Source organism: Oncorhynchus gorbuscha, linkage group LG16 (assembly GCF_021184085.1).
Source record: "Oncorhynchus gorbuscha isolate QuinsamMale2020 ecotype Even-year linkage group LG16, OgorEven_v1.0, whole genome shotgun sequence".
Lineage (NCBI taxonomy): Eukaryota > Metazoa > Chordata > Actinopteri > Salmoniformes > Salmonidae > Oncorhynchus > Oncorhynchus gorbuscha.
The window spans coordinates 43,590,201-43,612,002 of NC_060188.1; the positions used below are offsets into that span (position 1 = coordinate 43,590,201).

The 21,802-nt window shown below is 44.7% G+C and overlaps 1 protein-coding gene across 1 annotated transcript in view; it reads left to right on the forward strand.

Annotated features, from left to right (window-relative positions):
* The first annotated feature begins 5,141 nt into the window (after positions 1-5,141).
* Positions 5,142-21,802, forward strand: part of LOC123999213 (protein Jade-1-like) — a 141,399-nt gene continuing 124,738 nt past the window's right edge. The window contains exons 1-2 of the mRNA XM_046304758.1: positions 5,142-6,078; positions 19,692-19,755. Coding sequence (XP_046160714.1) covers positions 5,986-6,078; positions 19,692-19,755 — 157 coding nt within the window. The 5' untranslated portion in view covers positions 5,142-5,985. The remainder of the gene's footprint in view (positions 6,079-19,691; positions 19,756-21,802) is intronic.

The following is a 21,802-nucleotide window of genomic DNA, read 5'->3' on the forward strand; positions in this document are numbered from 1 at the left end:
TATCCAATTCAACTCTGCAATGCAATTAAGAAGATAATTGTGGGTTAGGGGGACACATAAGAATTGTGTGCCATTCTAATTCATAGCATTCCCAGAAAGCATGGATTTTTGAGTCATTCTTAGTTTAACACTTAAGACATGACTCTGCCATTGTGCTGTAGAATTTGTGAATTTTGTCTCTTGTATAATAAATTATAAACATTAGCATAGAATAAAGAATACATTGTTTCGGAGTACTTCTACATGAATGTGGATGCTACCATGATTATGGATAATCATGAATGAGTCGTGAATAATGACTAACCTCACACCATTACAGATGCTAACCTCACACCATTACAGATGCTAACCTCATATCATTACCAATAACAGGGGAGATTTGGCATTTTTTTGTGTGTGTGTATTTTTTGGGGGGGGGGTAGAATTGTATTGTGCTGTAAAATTTGTGAGTTTTCACTTGTATAATCAATTCTACCATGAGCATAGAATAAGAATACAATGTTTCTGAGTACTTCTACAGTAATGTGGATGCTATGGATAATCCTGAATGAGTCGTGAATAATGATGAGTAAAAAAGTTACAGCATTTGAACCGCATACCATTTTTTTTTTGCGAGGGGGTGATATTTATGCCTCTAACTTTCTCACTCACCATTATTCACAATTCATGAATGATTATCTATAATCATTGTAGCATCCACATTAATGTAGAAGTGTTCAGAAACATTAATTATATTCTTATTTACAGCAACACTGACTCCAAAATGACACAATAGATAATTGACCATTTCTATTTGGCACAACATAATCTGAAACACAAACAAAACAAACTGAAATACAGTTTTAGAAAAAAGGGTTCCAAAGGTTTTGTCGACCGACCCCATAGAGGAACCCATTTTGGTTCTAGGTAGAACTCCTTTGGGTTCCATGTAGAACCCTTTACACAGAGGGTCAGTCGACAAACTCAAAACGTTTCTTCAAAGGGTTCTCCTATGGGGACAGCCAAAGAACCCTTTTAGGTTCTAGAAAGCACCTTTTTTTTTCTAAGAGAGTTGGAATATAGGACAACATACAAAACATTTGTCTAGTTTAATACACTACAAATTAGTTTGTCCAAATACTTATGGGGGGGGGGGCAAGATACATAAAGTGCTTTAATTTCTAAACAGTCAAACAGATATGTACGGAAATACCCTCAAATAAAAGGCTGAAGTTCTGTACTGTCGCCTCGTACAATTAATTGATCTAAAATCCGAAACGCTGGAGTAGAGCACAGTTAAAAGTTTTAGTTTAACTGACCAAATAAATATGGGGGGGGGGGGGGATTGTAACTGGTATGACAATCTATACCACCTAAAGCATTTTGTTTGGACTGCGAGTCTGTGGCCTATATGCAGTATCACTCTTACATCACTCCTTTACCCATTTGCCAAAAAACATCTGATACAGTAAGAACTTATATTCTATTTTGTCACTTGACCTTAGAGAAAGAAAGCCTTTATAAATGAACATTGTGACATATCAAAAATAAATGATATCTTCCCAACCCCAAACTCAGGTTACAGGTTTACTACCAGGCTACAGGCCAAAATAAATAAAGGCCTTTTTTTTCAGAGGCAGGGTTGAATGGAAACCATCCAAGAACATACTGACACATCCTTGGCTGCCTCTTCATGTGACCAGGGCCCCCTTACAGACATGCCAGGAACAAGATCAGAGAGAAATACTTTACAATTCTGTCAGTTCTGAGGGAGACCACCCTACCTCACTCTGTCTATATGAACAGGTTGGGACAGCATCCTGACAGGTATGAATGAAACAAGACAGGGGATGAAGGTGTAATAGTGTAATAGAACATGTAGGTAGGTCTTCCCCTTCAATTGTTATGAGGAGGGTGTCACTTCACTTGACATCTTGAGAAGTCTCCCCTTCACAGTGTCAAATATTTGATATTAATTGGTCATTTTTGGTTATTCTCCGTGATCACGCTCTCCGTAGCCGACGGGAACAAGACGTTTAGACAGGTCAACATTCACAAGGCCGCAGGGGCAGACGGATTACCAGGACGTGTACTCAGAGCATGCGGGGACCAACTGGTAAGTGTCTTCACTGACATTTTCAACCTCTCCCTGACTGAGTCTGTAATACATACATATTTCAAGAAGACCACCAAAGTCCTTATGCCCAAGAAAGTGAAGGTAACCTGCCTAAATGTCTACCTCCCCGTAGCACTCACATCGGTAGCCATGAAGTGCTTTGAAAGGCTGGTCATGGCTCATATCAACATCATCATCCTGGAAACGCTAGACCCAATCCAATTCCCGTACCGCCCCAACAGATCCACAGATGACGCAATCTCAATCACACTGCCCTTTCCCACCTGGACAAAAGGAACCTATGTGAGAATGCTGTTCATTGACTAGAGCTCAGCGTTCAACACCATAGTGCCCAGAAAGCTCATCTCGAAGATAAGGACCCTGGGACTAAACACCATCTTCATCTGGATCCTGGACTTCCTGACAGGCAGCCCTCAGATGACAAGGGTAGGCAAAAACACATCTGCTGAGTTGATCCTCAACACTGGGGCCCCTCAGGGGTGCATTCTTAGTCCCCTCCTGTTCTCACTGTTCACCCATGACTGCGTGGCCAAGCACGACTCCAACACCATGATCACTGACAACGATGAGACAACCTATAGGGAGGAGGTCAGAGACCTGGCAGTTTGGTGCCATGACAACAACCTCTCCCTCAATGTGAGCAAGACAAAGGAGATGATCGTGGACTACAGGAAAAGGAGGGCCAAACACGCCCCCATTCACATCAACGGGGTGGAGCGGGTCGCCAGATCCTCAAAGAGTTCTACAGCTGCACCATCGAGAGCATCCTGACCCGTTGCATCACCACCTGGTATGGCAACTGCTCAGCATCCGATCGTAAAGCGTTCCTCTGCCACTTCTGCTTGTAGGTGTGTGTGCACTCATTAGAAGGGGGAATCCCAGTGGTTAAAATACAATGAGGTGCACACATTCCTATCTCAATCTCCATCAAACATATCTGCAATCTTGATTATGTTAAATATGGGCAGCTTACAACCCATTTGATCCCCATTCTGTTTATAGCCACATAGCACACCTTTTCACTCAGCATAAAATACACAATGATGCTGAAATAATACACTGTTCCAAGAGGCTTGGCAACACATATTTTTGATGAGTCATCTAATGTATGCTTGGTCAAGAGAAAACTGTAATTGGGAGACATGGAGACAACAGGTAGCCTTTTCAGCAGCACGCTGGGAATGAGCCAAGGAAGAAGTACCCCCACTCCAATATCACATGGGCCCTGGTCAAAAGTAGTGGAGCATATAAGGGAATAGGGAGCCATTTGGGACGCAGCCTGAGAAGGTCACTGCCTCGCAAATGGGACAAGTATGAGAGAAGTACAGGAAAACACATGATGACTTGAATTGAATACAGATGGAGATAGTAGATCTCAATCATCGGCTTCTGACTCAGGAGACAATGATTACATCTTCATACCTCGGTTTAAAACATTGCACCCTTTTAAATCACTGTTTTTTTTAAAGGCTGTACCATATCATTATACAATACTGCTGTGCTGATGATCTCTATAGGGATTTAAAGTATGAAAGGGCTGTAATGTAAAAAATCAACGGATGGCCTAGATAATTCTAGGAGTCTAAACCATAATGAAACAAATTTGAGGATCTGTCTTTCTTTCTGCAGGCGTTTCAGTCTGTCAGTCTCCCAGGTTTGTCAGGCTGCCCTAGAATAACCTCTGAACTATCAGAATTGGCATCAATTCTCCAGTCCCGACAAGCAGTTTGTTGTAATATTATCAATCAGGAGATACAGTGGCATTGATGTAGGTAGCTGACATTTGGATGCCCTGGCCTGGCCTAATCAAAAGCCTATTGGATGCCACAATCAAACCGAAAGGACATACAGTACCTTGAATGAATGAGAACCACAATTTACACTAACCACAGGCCCTTCTAATGAGAGGAGGGTTGCGTCCCATTTGGCACCATATTCCCTTTAAAATGTATATCGGGAATAGTCTGGCATTTGGGACAGACATGATATATGTTGCAGCACGGATGAATTTTCTGCTAAATAAACGATGAGTCCAGCAGACAGTAAATTAACGGTCAGTACAATCAAATACCCATGGAGAGGCATTGTGTGTTTCCTCAAGGGACTTAACCCACCTGTGGTGCGGGGCGGGCTGCTACAGCACGTTTGAATTGAATCTGTGCCAGAAAAAGCTAGTGTGTCTATCATTTCACTTGGGGGGGGGGGGTTATTGGTACACTAATACAGAACAATTAAATGCCCAGGACACTACTTATGTGAAAAAAATATTTATTTCCAAAATACCTGTTTTTTCCCCCCCAGATTTTTCAGAGGGTGCACCCTCACTTCCCGCGGTTATGTAAGATGGGTAAAGAAGAGCCTACAACGCTTGTATTTTTTTCCCTTCAGAAATGCGTGCCAAGGGTGCAAACATGTCAGAAACACAACAACAATCATTGATATAGAAAGAAATACTGCCATGCATCATTGGCTGGGTGGCCACGCGCAATTACATGAAGGTGCGTGCAATTACTACCAGATACACAGTAACCCTCACCGGAGACTAGCTGTAAAATATACTAAGGTTAAGACAATCCAATAATTCCATGCAGAGCGTTTGATGTCGAACTTTCTGTAATGGTATTCACTTCTATTCAATTTCGCTCCGGCCCAGGTCCAATGATTGTGTTTATTTTCGAACGCTTCTGCAAGGGAATTGTACAATGTCCCTTTTTGATCTTCAACCTAGACTGGTGGAGATCTGGCAAAATACAGATCACTCCTAATAGAAAGTAGTAAATGCTGTGGAATTGATGTGTGAACTAACACCATGGCTTGGAGTAGTTGAAATAGGCTATTAAAACGTTTGAAAGTAAGCCTAACGTTATTTCCACATTTCTTAAATGTCTTTCTTATTACGAAAGGAAATATGAATAGCCCATTTTTTTTTCTCGGTAAATGCCCAATTATTGAGCAGATATTACCCGATTTAACAAACCGCTTACACTAAACGGTGGGGTTCACTTTCAAACGAGTGATAGGTGAAGAATATAATTCCATTTGATTTCCATGTCAGGTTTGAGTTTTTTGGCGAAATGAACCCATCGGAAAGACATTTGAATCGGCTTTCAGTAACGGCAAAATGTAAAGTACGTCATTAATATGGCGCCAAAAGAGTTTAAAGTAGGAGCTTATTTTTGTTGTGAGGTTGCAGAACCCTCGCGCAAGAGGGAGAACATGAGCGGGCAAGAGGGGAAGCGAATGGGCAGGCGACTGGGTTTTTCCGGCAGAACGTCTCGAAACTAGCTTGCAACATTTCATTCCATGAAAATGAAGCACATATATATATTTTTTCTTCTCCCCTACTGGATCTGAAAACACACTCACGTGACAAATCGGGACCCGGGGGATATATCACATTGGACTATTTTCAAATGCGACATGGCTTTGAAAATGAGATTTGTTAGCTTACCTTGCTATACCCGGCATAGCTTTAGCTTACATTAGAACTGACTTGCTGGCTGCAGCTCGAGGCTGTCTTGCAAGCCGTTAGACAATTTTGATTTACGGATGATACTCCTAAAGTCTGCTAAAGGTAGCTAACAGTTAGCTACATTTAACTGTATTTAGCTGATAACTGCGAAGGCGGCCATCGCAGTTTTGTGTAATAATGTTATGCTGCCGGATAGACTTTTATAATGGATTAAATTAGTAAATTGCTACTTTTTATTTGGACTCTCTTGGGAGAGCATCTGATCGACGTGCTGTCACCACAGCCTCGCAGGCACGTCCTGTCACCAACGTGGATAGTCGGTGGGCTAACGTTAACTAGCTAACTAGCTAGGGTAGTTGCACTGGAATTTGACCACCGTGAAATTCACTGTCACTACATGTGGTTAACTTCAAATGATTTCGTGATTTCTCATCGTCCAGAGTCGAGGACGTTTTCGCCATCGGAAGCTGACTGCAATCAAGGTAAAAAGGTAGGTTCGATTTTGGTTTCTTCCCCCAAGAAGTACAGTAGTAGCATGTAACGTTAGCACAGGGAGAAAAAGCACACTTCCAGAGCTGGTAGTGAAATGTGTAACGTTAGTGCATGTGGGTCAGATGGTTGTGATAGCCACACAAATAGTTAACACGAGAACGTTCAACTGCAACTTATTTTCGAAAATATTAAAATGTCTGGTCCCAGTTCACAAGCAATGTTAGCAACGCCAACTACGCAGCGAGTATTATTTACAGGCGGGCGGTCATAGCTATGTTCACCGCTGTTATGAAATAATTTCGGTAGCGGGATTTTCCTGAGGTGCTCTTGCGTAACATGCTTCAGTGAAACAAATGGCTAATTAATTATTTTGTTGAATTCGAAGCAATCATTGACAACTTATGCATGAGTCGTGCAAGTGTGTGTGTCGCGAGGAGGGACCGCGTCTCGCCAACATATGGCGCTGAAAATGCACATGCTGGGCTAATGACGAGTGATCGGATATTATCTGCCCGTTGAAAAGATCAAATGAGCAGCATTTTTGGTAATAACGATTGCGCTATAAAACTGGATTTGTCTAAAGTTCCTGTCGCCATCCAGTGTCGCTCGCTTGTGGGTTTGAAATCGCACGTGAATGCCAATTGCGTTCCCAAGAAGTGGAGTGTGTATTTCGGAAGGCTAAGCACGCACCTATCTAAGAATTAGAACAAGCTTGTTAACTCTCCTCTCCCCTCCCTGGCTCTCGCGGTGCAGTTCTAACTGGAGGGGGAGTGGCTATTGTTTACCTTCAGAAACTCTGTGCTCATAGATCGGGGGGGGGGGTGCTGCACATGGCGAGTAGAGGGGACAGAGCAGAGCATCTTGACGTTCCCATTTTAAGAAACGAGAACTTGATGTTCATAATCAGATGTATTTGGGGTCAAGATATTTTCAGTGTTTTGAATTACACATTGAGACTCTCGTAAGTGCCACGCGCTGAAATCTTTGACAGTTGTGGGGGGGCTCACATTTATATTTTCAGTTCTTATTGGAAGAGGGGTTTTGGTTTGTTATGGGGGGTGCCAATGTATGTGAAGTTTACTTTACAGCACAACCTCGAATACATCCAAATGTTTATGAATTTATGGTCCTCTTTAAAAACAAACAAAAAAGTAAACATTCCTTACAAACTATTACCTCCAGTGATTTAGAGTAGTAAGACTGCACAATCCATCCTGCTCCTCTTATTGCACAAATGTAATTGAACTGGTCCCTTCATTGAATCAATTAAGTCTGAATCATGTTGGGACCCAGTTGTGACAGCTCTACCCCCACCCCCCCACCCTAAGAAACAGGAGATGAGTCATGGTGTGGGGGCATAAGAGCGCTCTCTCTCTCTCTCTCTCTCTCAATTAAATTTGCATTCAAAGGGCTTTATTTGCATGGGGAAACATGTTTACATTGCCAAAGCAATTGAAATAGATAATAAACAAAACGGAAATGAACAGTAAACATTACACTCACAAGTCTCAAAGTAATAGACATTTCAAATATTATATTATGGCTATGTACAGTGTTGTAACAATGTGAAAATAGTTGAAGTACAAAAGGGGAAATAAATAAACTGATAAATAAGTTCTATTTACAATGGAGTTTATTCTTCGATGGTTGCTCATTTGTTGTGGCAACATGTCACACATCTTGCTGCTGTGATGGCACACTGTGGTAGTAGATATGAGTTTATCAAAATTTGATTTGTGTTTCGAATTCTTTGTGGGTCTGTGTAATCTGAGGGAAATACTTTTGGTCATGTAGTGTATGTGGGCACCTGCTCGTCGAACATCTCATTCCAAATTATGGGTATTTAATATGGAGTTGGTCTCCCCCCATTTCGGCTATAACAGCCTCCACTATTCTGGGAAAGCTTTCCACTAGATATTGGAAAATTGCTTCCATTCAGCCACAAGCATTTGTTAGGTCGCACTGATGTTGGGCGATTAGGCCTGGCTCACAGTTGGCGTTCTAATTCATCCCAAATGTGTTCGATGGGGGTCAGGGCTCTGTGCAGGCCAGTCAAGTTCCTCCACATCGATCTTGAAAAACCAGTTCTGTATGGACCTTGCTTTGTCATGCTGAAACAGGGAAAGGTGGCATCCTATGATTGTGCCACGCTGAAGGTCATTGATCTCTTCAGTAAGGCAATTCTACTGCCAATGTTTGTCTATGGAGTTTGCATGGCTGTGTGCTTGATTTTTATACACCTGTAAGCAACAGGTGTGGCTGAAATAGCCGACTCCACTGATTTATACGGGGTGTCCACATACTTTTGTGTGTATATAATTTACGTGTCTAATATAGTCATACATTTGGCAGGAAGTGCATCTCTCTCTCTCGGTCAGATACTCTTACCTAGAAAAACACAGTTGATTACATGGAGGGGGGAGGTGGGGGTCGCTCGGGGGGAGTGTGTAGTAATCTATGTTACAGGTGCGTGTGTGGGCGGGCTCCTAATCTGCGTATGTGTGTGTTAGTAGCACTCTCTGATTGAAAAAAGGGGGCAAGTACCTCACATGATATGCAGTATGGTATTAGCAGCTACTCCACGGGGGTTTCATGAATGGAGTCACTGACTGCTGCTCATGTCATTTTAACATCTCTCCAACTGTACACACACACACACACACACACACACACACACACACACACACACACACACACACACACACACACACACACACACACACACACACACACACACACACACACACTCGCCTCAGTAACCTCCCCAAGCAGTGTGTGTGTGTTACTACTATGTGTCAAGGGAGGGAGATGACATCAACGCAGGGGGAAAGGAATAGGAAGGTTAAGAGTCTAGGTGGGCATTTGCACTTCAGCAAAGGAAGAGAAAGTGATTTATTTATGCTCCATTTAAAAAAACAACCCTTATTTAACCAGGCAAGTCAGTTAAGAACTCATTCTTATTTTCAATGAAGGCCTAGGAACAGTGGGTTAACTGCCTTGTTCAGTGGCAGAACGACAGATGTTTACCTTCTCAGCTCGGGGATTGGATCTTTCAACCTTTCAGTTACTAGTCAAACGCTAATCCATTGTATACGATGCGAACAGGTGACTGACGTTTCCACGACAAACTGCCGTCAACGCCAGTCACCTGTTCACCTTTTTGTTGTTGTGTGGTGCTCCAACTCCTTTTTACCTCAAATTGCTCCCTATTTTGTACATTTTTGTTCTCTCTTGGTAAGGCATTCTCGTGAATAGGGATGGTTGTCGGCTTGAACTCATTTCATCGTCCTTGGCTGTTTATCTCCTTACATGTGTAGCGGTGTGTGTGTGTTGTAGCCTGTGCGTGTGTGACCATGTACTTGCATGCTTGTTTGTGTGTAAGCGTGTGCATGCATCATGTTTATGTAAGAACGTTTGTGTGTGCTTTCATGTCTCTCTGTGTGTGTGTGTGTGTGTGTGTGTGTGTTCTCTGCTGCGGATGGCCCTGCTGTGGCCTGGAATGGATGCTCATTAACTGAGCCTGTCAAGGTCTCAGTGGGAGCCTGCTGTTCAGTGGGCAGAGGGCGGATGAAATCTCTGGAAACGCCAGGAGATGAATGTCTTTCACCCGGCCCGGTGACTCACGAATTGTTATTGAAATATAATTGCGGAGCAGGGTATGATGCAGGAGGAATGGAAAATGTAGTTTTTTCTTTTTTTTTCTCCCCTCGGCTGTGAGGCAGGACTGGAACACAAAACACACAAGCTAAACAAACCTACATGCAACACATTTCAAAAGGCTTTTTTTGGAATAACAGCTTTTCATACTTTCTTTGACACTGTGTCCTTCTGAACAAGGGAAATTATAAAGCCCAGCTCCTGTGGCAGTCAGTGGTACTGAACAAATGACACTTGTCAAACTACTGGTTCTGTCCCAAATGGTACCATATTCCCTACATAGTGCACTACTTTTGACCAGGGCCCTTTTTTATATATATATATATATATATATATAAAAGTAGTGCGCTATAAATTGATGCCATTGGGGACTCAAACTGTGTACCTGTTCAAGAAGGTAATCGGAGGCTTTGCTGATGGTGATACAGTCGGTGGTTGTCAGGTGACTTTTTCTCCCTGCCCTTTTCACCTTTCATCAAAGCCAGGTAGATTACCCAGCATCTCTAGTTTCCCGGCACATGAAAAGGCTTGAAAAACGGTCCATTTTTATGTCTGCCGGCAGTGCCTGATTACACCAGCCAGTCGCCTCTGTAAAGCAAGGCGTCTTTAAAAAGCACCAAGCTTTGGTTTGGTGTCTGTATTTACTGCTGTCCGCTAATAATCGACACAACACCAACCCTTGTACAAGGAGACACATCCAAAAAGCAGCGTTCATTCTCTGATGGAAACAAATGGTCAAGGCCACAATTTGGGAAAGAAAGGAAAACGATAAACAACAATCGGTCCCCTAGGTTTTAACTCTTTATTCACCTCAAGGTAACACAAGTGTCCAGCCAGGAAACTTAAATGGTTGGACATGCAGACATATGCTTGCTTGGGCCCCTGTTGTAAATGAGGGGTGTGTGGGGGGGGGGGGGGGGGTGAGGAGGAAGATAGACAGGGAGGTAGCCGGGCCCGTGTTAGTGTGAGTGAAGGGCAATGTGCACTCCTCCATCCCTCACTGGAGCTAATGAACTCCTGATGGCAGGGGAGGTGAGAGCAGGGGGATTAATCTCCTCTTTTCCTCCTCCAACAGCCCTCCCCTCCCTCTTCCCTTGTTTTGGCACTCAGGTCCCTTTCATTGTTTGTCAGCACTGTCGAGAGAGAGAGAGATTTGGTCCTGTCCTTCCTGTTTCCACCTCTTTATTTTTTTACCCCATAATGCAGCAGCGTCAATAAATATTGTCTTAATACCTGTGGCTGGACCAGAGCCGTGAAGGTGATGTTAAAGGAAATCCGTGATATCTTTTGTTGTTCATATAATAATAATAATAATATATGCCATTTAGCAGACGCTTTTATCCAAAGCGACTTACAGTCATGTGTGCATACATTCTACGTATGGGTGGTCCCGGGGATCGAACCCACTACCCTGGCGTTACAAGCACCATGCTCTACCAACTGAGCTACAGAAGGACATATGTTGGGCTGGTCCCCTGGGGTCACTGCTGAGGTCATTCAGTGAGGGTATGGTTGTGTCCCAACATGGCATCCTATTGGCTAGGGTCAAAATGAGTGCACCAAATAGTGATTAGTGTGCCATTTTGAAACAGCAGCAGAATCCTCATGGGAGAGTAGCCTACGACTATGCTACACAATGTAGCCATGGAAAGGCCACAGACCAAACGCACCCTCGGGAGCAGGCAGCAAGCAAAATGAGCAACAAACATATCATGGATTTAGAGGCTAAGTACACACTGCTGTGTCTCAATAGCAATAAACCACCGGTCTCATGACCAATATTTTAAGCACAAGCCCACATGCTAGTGAGTGACCAGCAAATTTTTATATTTGATATTTTATGTATGTGCTAACAAGGGAGAATATTTTGAACTGTTATGAATAGACCCTTCTGTCTTTCTACAACTGTTTGAACAGCTTGTTGGCCTGTCCAATTTGTTCAGATGTTGAAATCAAGAATGAGAATTAGTTGGCAATTCCCCAGATAATTGTTTCATGCTTATTGCACGTTTTATAATACACAGCCTAGATAGTTAGTTAGTATTAGAGGTCGACCGATTAATCGGAATGGCCGATTTAATTAGGGCCGATTTCAAGTTCTCGTAACAATCGGAAATCGGTATTTTGGGGCGCCGATTTCCGATTTATTATTATTATTTTTTTTTTTATTAAACTAGGCAAGTCAGTTAAGAACACGTTCTTATTTTCAATGACTGCCTAGGAACGGTGGGTTAACTGCCTTTTTCAGGGGCAGAACGACAGATTTTCACCTTGTCAGCTCAGGGGTTGCAATCTTGCAACCGCACAGTTAACTAGTCCAACGCTCTAACCATTGCACTCCACGAGTAGCCTGCCTGTTACGCGAATGCAGTAGAAGCCAAGGTAAATTGCTAGCTAGCATTAAACTTGAATTATAAAAAACAATCAATCATAATCACTAGTTATAACTACTGATCCAGTTTAGCAGGAAATATTAACCAGGTGAAATTGTGTAATTTCTCTAGTGTTCATTGCACGCAGAGTCAGGGTATATACAACCGTTTGGGCTGCCTGGCTCATTGCGAACTAATTTGCAAGAATTTTTAGTAATTATGACATACATTGAAGGTTGTGCAATGTAACAAGAATATTTAGACTTAGGGATGCCACCCGTTAGATAAAATACAGAACGGTTCCGTATTTCACTGAAATAATAAACATTTTGTTTTCTAAATGATAGTTTCCGGATTCGAACATTTTAATGACAAAAGGCTTGTATTTCTGTGTGTTATTATGTTATAATTAAGTCTCATTTGATAGAGCAGTCTGACTGAGCAGCAGCAGGCTCGTAAGCATTCATTCAAACAGCACTTTAGTGTGTTTTGCCAGCAGCTCTTCGCAAGCACAGCGATGTTTATTACTTCAAGCCTATCAGCCTAATGGCTGGTGTAACCAATGTGGAATGTCTAGCTAGTTAGCTGGGTGTGCGCTAATACTGTTTCAAACGTCACTCGCTTTTAGATTTGGAGTAGTTATTCCCCTTGCTCTGCAAGGGCCGCGGCTTTTGTGGAGCGATGGGTAACGATGCTTTGCGTGTGGCTGATGTGTTCCTGGTTTGAGCCCAGGTTGGGGCGAGGAGGGGAACGGAAGCCATACTGTTACACTGGCAATACTATAGTGCCTACAAGAACATCCAATAGTCAAAGCTATATGAAATACAAATGGTATAGAGAGAAATACTCCTATAAATACTATATTAATAGTATAATAATCGGTATCGGTGTTGAACAATCATAATATAAGTCGCTCTGGATAAGAGCGTCTGCTAAATGACTTAAATGTAAATGTAAATAATGGCCGACCTCTAGTTACTGTAACAGTATTTTGGCTAAAATGTAGCTAGCGGTAGAGCAGTGCTGCACGCAACAAACTGAGCAGACATTTTCCAGATTGATACTCCTGTTTTAGTAGTGTCTGCTCTGCACGCAGTTTGAGGAGTTGAGACATAAAAAGGGTAACTTCTCTATTTCAGTAAAATAATGTTTGTCTTTCAGTGTCCATATGATCGATTTCGGTGGACAGATTATCAAATACAAATGAGTTGAAACCGTGTGTGTGTGTGTGTGTGTGTGTGTGTGTGTGTGTGTGGAAAGGAAGGTGCACAATCGCAGCCGAAGGAGACGAGACCAAAAAGACAACATGACAAGAAGCAGACATAAACGCTCATGAAAATACCAACTTGATTCTGCCTCCCGAGTGGCGCAGTGGACTAAGGCACTGCATCGCAGTGTTAGCTGTACTACTAGAGAGCCTGGTTTGAGTCCAGGCTCCGTCGCAGCCAGCCGCGACCGGGAGACCCATGGGGCGGCGCACATTTGGCCCAGCGCAGTCCGGGTTAGGGGAGGGTTTGGCCGGCAGGGATGTTCCTGTCCCATCGCACACTCCTGTGGAGGGCCAGGCGCAATGCACGCTGACGAATACAACAGGCGTTGGTAGACCTTACAGTGAAATGCTTGCTCACGAGCCCCTAACCAACAGTGCAGTTAAAAAAAGAAATACAGACAAGGAGAAAGGTAATTTTAAAGAGCAACAGTAAAAAACAACTATATATATATATATATACAGGGGGATGCTGGTACAGAGTCGATGTGCTGCGGCACTGGTGAGTTGAGGTAGTATATGTACATGTAGGTAGAGTTATTAAAGTGACTATGCATAGATGACCACAGAACGTGTGTGTGTGTGTGTGTGGGGGGGGGGGGGGGGGAGAATGCAAATAGTCTGGATAGCCGTTTGACTAGATGGTCGCCAGGTGTACTGTGTTTCCTCCGACACATTGGTGCGGCTGGCTTCCGGGTTAAGTGGACGTTGTGTCAAGAAGCAGTGTGGCTTGGCCGGGTTGTGTTTCGGAGGACGCACGGCTCTCGACCTTCGCCTCTCCCGTAACGGGAGTTGCAGCGATGAGACAAGACTGTAACTACCAATTTGGATACCACGAGATTGGGGAGGAAAAATGATTTATAATAAAGTAACTTGATTCCTGCGATCTAGGCATTTGGAAAGTAATTCAGACCACTTTACTTTTTTCACATTTACATGTTACATTACAGCCTTATTCTAAAAAAGGATAAAATGCAAATCCCCAGCAATCTACACACTACCAAATAATGATGAAGCGAAAACAGGTATTTTGATTTTTTTTGTGCAAATGTGTTAAAAACAGATGCCTTATTTACATAAGCATTCCGACTCTTTGTTATGAGACTCGAAATTGAGCTCTGTTGCATCCTGTTTCCATTGGTCATCCTTAAGATGTTTCTACAACTTGATTGAAGTCCACCTGTGATAAATTCAATTGATTGGACATGATTTGGAAAGGCGCACACCTGTCTATACAAGGTCCCACCGTTGACAGTGCATGTACAAGCAAAAACTAAGGCATGAGGTCGAATGAATTGTCTCTAGAGCTTCGAGACAGAATTCTGTCGAGGCACAGATCTGGGGAAGGGTACCAAAAAATTTCTACAGCGTTGAATGTCCCCAAGAACAGTGGCCTCCATCATTCTTAAATGGAATAAGTTTGGAACCACCAAGACTCTTCCTAGAGCTGGCCGCCTGGCCAAACTGAGCAATCGGGGGGAAGGGCATTATTCCGGGAGGTGACCAAGAACCCGATGGTCACTCTGACTCAGCTCCAGAGTTCCTCTGTGGAGATGGGAGAACCTTCCAGAAAAACAACCTTCCAGAAGGACAACCATCTCAGCAGCACTCCACCAATCAGGCCTTTATGGTAGAGTGGCCAGACGGAAGCCACTCCTCAGTAAAAGCCACATGACAGCCCGCTTGGAGTTTGCCAAAAGGCACCTAAGGACTCTGACCATAAGAAACAAGATTCTGACAAGGTCTGATTGAACTCTTTGGCCTGAATGCCAAATATAACGTCTGTAGGAAACCTGGCACCATCCCTACGTTGAAACATGGTGGTGGCAGCATCATGCCTTGGGGATGTGTTTCAGTGGCATGGCCTGGGAGACTAGTCAGGATCGAGGGAAAGATGAACGGAGCAAAATACAGAGGGATCCTTGATGAAAACCTGCTCCAGAGCGCTCAAGACCTCAAACTGGGGGTGAACGTTCACCTTCCAACAGGACAACAACCCTAAGTACACAGCCAAGACAACGCAGGAGTGGCTTCGAGACAAGTCTCTGAATGTCCTTGAGTGGCCCAGCCAGAGCTTGGACTTGAACCCGATCGAACATCTCTGGAGAGACTAGAAAATAGCTGTGCAGCAACGCTCTCCATCCAACCTGACAGAATTTGAGAGGATCTGCAGAGAAGAAGGGGAGAAACTCCACAAATACAGGTGTGCCAAGCTTGTAGCGTCATACCCAAGAAGACTTGAGGCTGTAATCGCTGCCACAGATGCTTCAGCAAAGTACTGAGTAAAGGGTCTGAATACTTATGTAAATGTGATATTTTTATAAATTAGCTAAAGTTTTTGCTTTGTCTTTATGGGGTATTGTTTGTAGATCGATGGAGGTGGGGGGTGAAAAAAATGATTTAAGAAATGTTATGAGATGTAACGTAACAATGTGGTAAAAGTTCAGGGGTCTGAATACTTTCTGAAGGCACTGGATCGCGCAAAAACAAATTCAAATGAATATGCTGGCAGGGAGCTCTTGTACCGTCTCGGTTCCTCTTCTGCCGTGTGTACCAGTAATAGTTAGTGCATTTTCTTGTTCTAAGACTTCTTATTTTGTGTGTGTGTGTTCCCCCCCCATACGACAGGTGTGCTGGATGCTCTCTGAATGAGACCCTCATCCCCCTCTCCCTTAGGCTTTTTTTCCTCCTAGGTTTTTGTTGGTGTGTGGAGAGATGAGGGTTTTTAGATATGATCTAGAATTGATCTTTAATTCATATTCGTGTGCGCACCTTGAGCACTGTATGTGTGACTATATGCTTTTGTGTGTTATTTTTTTAGTTTGTTGCCTTTCTCTCTGTGTGTTCTAGCTGGGGTAAAGACTCCATGACTCCGCACAGCTGTGCCTATGATCATGTCATTCAGAGCCATAGCTGCCTCATTCAGAGGCTCGCACAGCATCACAACCCCTGCTGGGCTACAGGGTGGTTTACGCCACAACTACTACGAACACACGGCTCTCTTCCTCTCCTCTGACATGCACACGCTCTCTCTCTCTCTCTCTCTCAACCTCTGCCATCCCTCTCTCACACTCGCTTTCTCTCTGCTAGAACTCCCCATCTGTCCTCACTACACCCCTCTCCTTCTCCAAAAATAGCCGACTTGCCGTTTCGTTGCGTTCCGGGGAGGCAGAGGCGGGCGGGGGATCTGTCTCCCAGGGGTACTGCAGTGATGCACTGCTCCCTCTTCGCCTGCCTTGTTGCTGCCTTGTTTTGTACACACAGCATTAACACTGCACAATGCACCCAACACTCGTGTTGCATACACCCTCCTCTCCCCTCCCCTCTGCTTTTTCCATAGAGGGAGAGAGGAGGAAAAGGACTGTCAATAAAATAAGAACGAGGGAGAGTGGAGCTTGGTTGCCTGGCTCTCTGGCAGTTTTGCCAGTGGCTCTTTTTACACATTGGCATCTTGTTTAAACCAGCCTAATGACACTGCTGCATCTCCCCTTCATACACACACACACACACACACTGGCTGTCACAAACCAGCCTCAGAAACAGTCAGCCCCAGAGAGATGTTTATGAAGCAATTTAAATGCAGGGATTCTTCATCAAACAGCCTGACCTACTGGATTCTGAACAAATGCTTGGTCATTCTGTGCGTGTGTATGTGTGGTAATTGCAGATTGGTGCCTGTTATTAATGACCTATCAGCTGCCTGACTGTTAGTGCTGTAAATGCCAAGGCATCCTCTCCCTCTATCCTGGGACCTGAAAGTGGCTTGTTGATAGGCAGGCAGGGCAGGCAGACTGGGCAGGGCAGGCAGACTGGGCAGGGCAGGCAGACTGGGCAGGCAGGCAGACTGGGCAGACTGGGCAGGCAGGACAGGCGGGCAGTAACTGTATCCATTTCAGAGGGTCTGTGTCAGAATTAGCCATCTAATGGGCTTGGCAGTCAACTCTCAGCACTCTGAAAGACCACACACACACACACACACACACACACACACACACACACACACGGAAATGACCGGGCAGCCCCCTTTGGCACTGGCAGACAGTTTTGGGATGCAGCCTTTTTAGCCTGCGGCCTCTCCATCCATGCAGCGCAGTCATCACACAGCCCTCCCCAGTGAGTGAGTCAGAGGTGTGTGTGTGTGTGAGGGTCTGGAGAGTGGGCGGCTCTGTGCCACACACACCACCGGGGCAGCAGAGCTAAGGGCCACAGCCCTGTGTGGTGACTCCATGGAGGGACTCTGTGTCGTGGGAAGGACCCGGCGTTGTTTTGGCCCGTCTGCTCTCCTCTCTGTGTAGCAAGAGCAGGCATGAGTACACAATACTACCACTTCTACTCCCATTACCACTACGGATGGAGTGGCACTGCCAGTTTTGCTATGCCGTGCCGCCATTCAGAAGTTGGTGATTTGAGGCATGCGGGAAAAGGGGGGTGTTGTGGGGTCACAGGGCAGTAATGTAATCCATCTTGGCCACTGTGCAAGGCATGGTATGCCAACGAGTTCTCCAGCTGCACCATCGAGAGCATCCTGACCGGTTGCATCACCGCCTGGTATGGCAACTGCTCGACATCTGACCGTAAGGCGCTACAGAGGCTAGTGCGAACGGCCCAGTACATCACTGGGGCCAAGCTTCCTGCAATCTAGGACCTGTATAATAGGCGGTCTCAGAGGAAAGCCCATAAAATTCTCAGACTCCAGTCACCCAAGTCATGGACTGTTCTCCCTGCAACCACACAGCAAGCGGTACCTGAGCACTAAATCTAGGTCCATAACAGATTCTACCCCCAAGCCATAAGACTGCGGAACAATTAATCAAATTGCCACAGGACTATTACATTGCCCCCCCTCCATTTGTTTTTACACTGCTGCAACTCGCTGTTTATTATCTATGCATTGTCACTTCACCCTTACCTACATGTACAAATGACCTTTAACCTGTACCCCCGCACCCTGACTCGTTACCGGTACCCCCTGTAAATAGCCTATATACATTTTTAAAAATGTATTTGTTAAATATTTTCTTAACCAACAGTGCAGTTCAAGAAGAGTTAAGGGCTTGTTAAGTAAAGCATTTCACGGTAGTCTACACTTGTTGTAGTCGCAGTGTGTGACAAATACAGTTTGATTTAGATCTCTCTGTGCTGTGGAGCACTTCGTTTGTTTTATGGTGCGAAGTCGTCACCAAGGGGACTCCTCCTGCAGGACTGTTCCTCCATTCCTACAGTACAGCACCTCTGGGGGAATCCTGCTCTGCATTTTAAGAGTTTTAACTGAAAATGGATCTCACACTGGATAAAAAAAAAAAAAAAATGTTGAAGTGGAAAATGCATTCTTTATACATCTGTTATTCCTCTTTGGCACCTAGCACAGACTTCTTCCTCTCCATGGCCATGGAAATGTCTCAATCTTAACAAGGATTTTGTTTGATGGAGAAAAATATGGGGGGGGGGGGTGAGAGGGAAAATCACACAGGTTTTCTTCCCCGTTGAGGAGCTGTCGGTCAGACGCGCCAGTGTTTTCCCCCTCTGATGTGGAGGGGAGGCCATGAGTCGCTGTCTTCAACCTACAGAATGAAACATGACTCCCACCACCCACTTTTATTGCTTTCTCTAAGTCTTTGATATGGCACTGAGGGTAAAACAATAAAGGAAAAACGACACATCCCTGAGGGATACCTCGGTCACTGAACCTCCAGCGAAGCCAGACAGAGGAAGTCCGTTATGTACTCACCACTACGTAGCAAGTTATTCTAAAGCACAGGGAGTATGAGAGGCAGCTCTATTTGGAAGTCTAAATGTCACTAGTAAAGTTTACGGCAGGCTGAGCAAGGCAACAGGAAGAGCCCAATATAAGAGGGAAAAGCCCTGTTTTATGGCCACATAAATCTGCGCTCAGTCATTGAAGGCCATAACCCGCTTTTTCCTCTAGTAGTCTTTTGCTGGCTCACTGTACTCTTTCTGTGGATTGATGGGGGAATCAGACATGCATATCTACAGAGCAGATATCCTCATAAAGTCTCGCCCTTCCCCTGTGTTATAACCACCGCTCTGTCTCTCGCGTGCTCTCTCTCTCTGCTGCTTTCTCTCTGCTCATCTCTGCTTCTTTTTCTCTCTCTAGTTCAGCTTCTCACTCACTCACTCACTCACTCACTCACTCACTCACTCACTCACTCACTCACTCACTCACTCACTCACTCACTCACTCACTCACTCACTCTGTGGTCTAGTTTGACTCTAGCAGTATAGTAACTGTAGCCTGTACTGTGATTGCTGCTGTATACTGATGTCTCTGTATTTGATTCTTCTCTTCCCTAACAGATGGAGAGTGAGAAGAAGAGAAGAAAATACTCCACCAGCAGCAATGACTCGGACACCACTGACAGTGAGCTGAAACTTATGTAGTTAGAGATGATTAAAAAGGTCTGGAGAGTGGGGGGGATACCGGGGGGGGTACCGGGGGGAGGTTAATGGAGAGCTAGAAGGGTGGGATTGTCACCATTGGAGACAAATTAGTTAGGAGTGAGTCATGAAAGCTGTACTCTGACTAAACGGGAGAGTTTAGGACAGGGCCGACGCGCTCTGCAGCCAAACGCCAAACAAACAGGCGGAATAAACTACAGAGCAGCTTGGCAGAACATTCTCAGCGGCAGGACCCATCACTAGTCTGGCCTCGGTTCTGTCCCTAATGGCACCCTATGAGCCCTGGTCGAAAGTAGTGCTCTGTAGGGAATAAGATGCCATTTGCAACACTGCCGATGCCTGGAACAGTCAGTAGCCTGGCCTCCTCTCTACTACTCTGACAATCTGCTGCTTGTCATCTTGTTTTCTCCGCTCGCTGCATCCCTGACTCTTTGTAGTGGCCTGGGCTCCGATCGAAGACCCAGGCAGTGTCTAGATGTTTACACCTGCATCACCACAACGGCTACTTCCATTAACTGACTGACTGACTGACTGACTGATCACTGTGAGCCACAATGTTGGTGGCCAAGTGATGGACATATGTATGCTTGTGAAGAAGTAGGATGAAATTACCACAAGTCTCTGATCTAAGGTCAGATGAGCTTTTAAACATTTTTTTCTTCAATTTGATTAATTCATGATTGGGGGAGGAAATCTGATCTGAGATGTGTGCCTACGGGCAACTCCCACCGCTGGACCAGTGGCCTTAGCTCTGGGCCATGTGCCGGGGGCTACGCCGCTTGATGCTCCCTAAACCAGTGCTTATGAGTCCCGGTAACACGCCAGTGGTCCCGGGCTAGCCTGCATCTGTTCCACATGGGTTTGGGTTATCATGTTTCTAATTGAAGGATCCCAATGATCATTTTTGTCCCTGTGCTACACCCCTGGGGCTTGTCATTAAAACAGGCCTTGATGGGTAGCTCTGATTTGCGGTAGCTCTGCAATGTGTGGAGGTACCACATCACAGCCATATCATGTGGACTACTCATAGCCATCCCAACACACACACACACACACTGAGATTGCATCATGACGTGGCTCCGAAGTCCCTCCTGGTAGTTGGAACAGCACACATTTAAAATAACAACCTGTCACCGTGTACAAATGGAAATGTCAGTTATTGAGGAGATTAGTGTCTCTCCCTTCTCTCCTGTGTTGCTGCAAGGGACTTTGTGGCTGGCTGAGGTGTGATCTTGGTCTATAAATACAAGGACTTGATGACGACCACCTCTCGCCACCTGCCTGCTCGTCTTGACTCGTGGACACACACACGCCGTCACACAGTACAGCCGAGCGGAGGATTCATTCTAGGCTTTTGACTTAAACCCACTCATCACAGAGTGACTCTGAAGACTGGATTGACGAGGTCTGCCTCCAGCCCTGTTTAACACCATCCCTAGATATTGGCTGCTTTCCAAACGGCACCCTATCCCGTTATGCACTTGGGCCCTTAGGGCTCTGGTCAAAAGTAATGCACTATAGGGCATTTGGGACGTTACCCACCACTAGCATGTTGGCTATGGAGGGATTAGGAATATGTTTATCACAAATCAAGTTTCTTCTGATGGCTTAAATGTCTTCTGTTTGGTTAATTACCATTCGGTTCTGGGGTGATGTGGAGGGAAACAAGAATGGACTAGTTGGTGGGAACTGATTATCATTTCACCCGTAGGCTATCAAATGTAAATCATATATATGACCTAAAATACAGTAATATCAGTACTTCTATTCCTTCTAGTAAGTGATACTGACTCGTTGTTGAAAGGTTCTTCAACCCATTAGTGGCTACGACCTTGTGCCTCTCTGTTCTCAGTCTTCTCTGCTTGTATCACCATCTCTATCCATCCACCTGTCAGTTGTTACTGAACCTAATTATGATATCAAGGCAAGTCAGTCAGACTTTCGGAGCTCATAAGTTGTGCTCAGTGATTTGAAAATGGCAGCCTCCTGTCTCTTCTGACTGTAAGTCA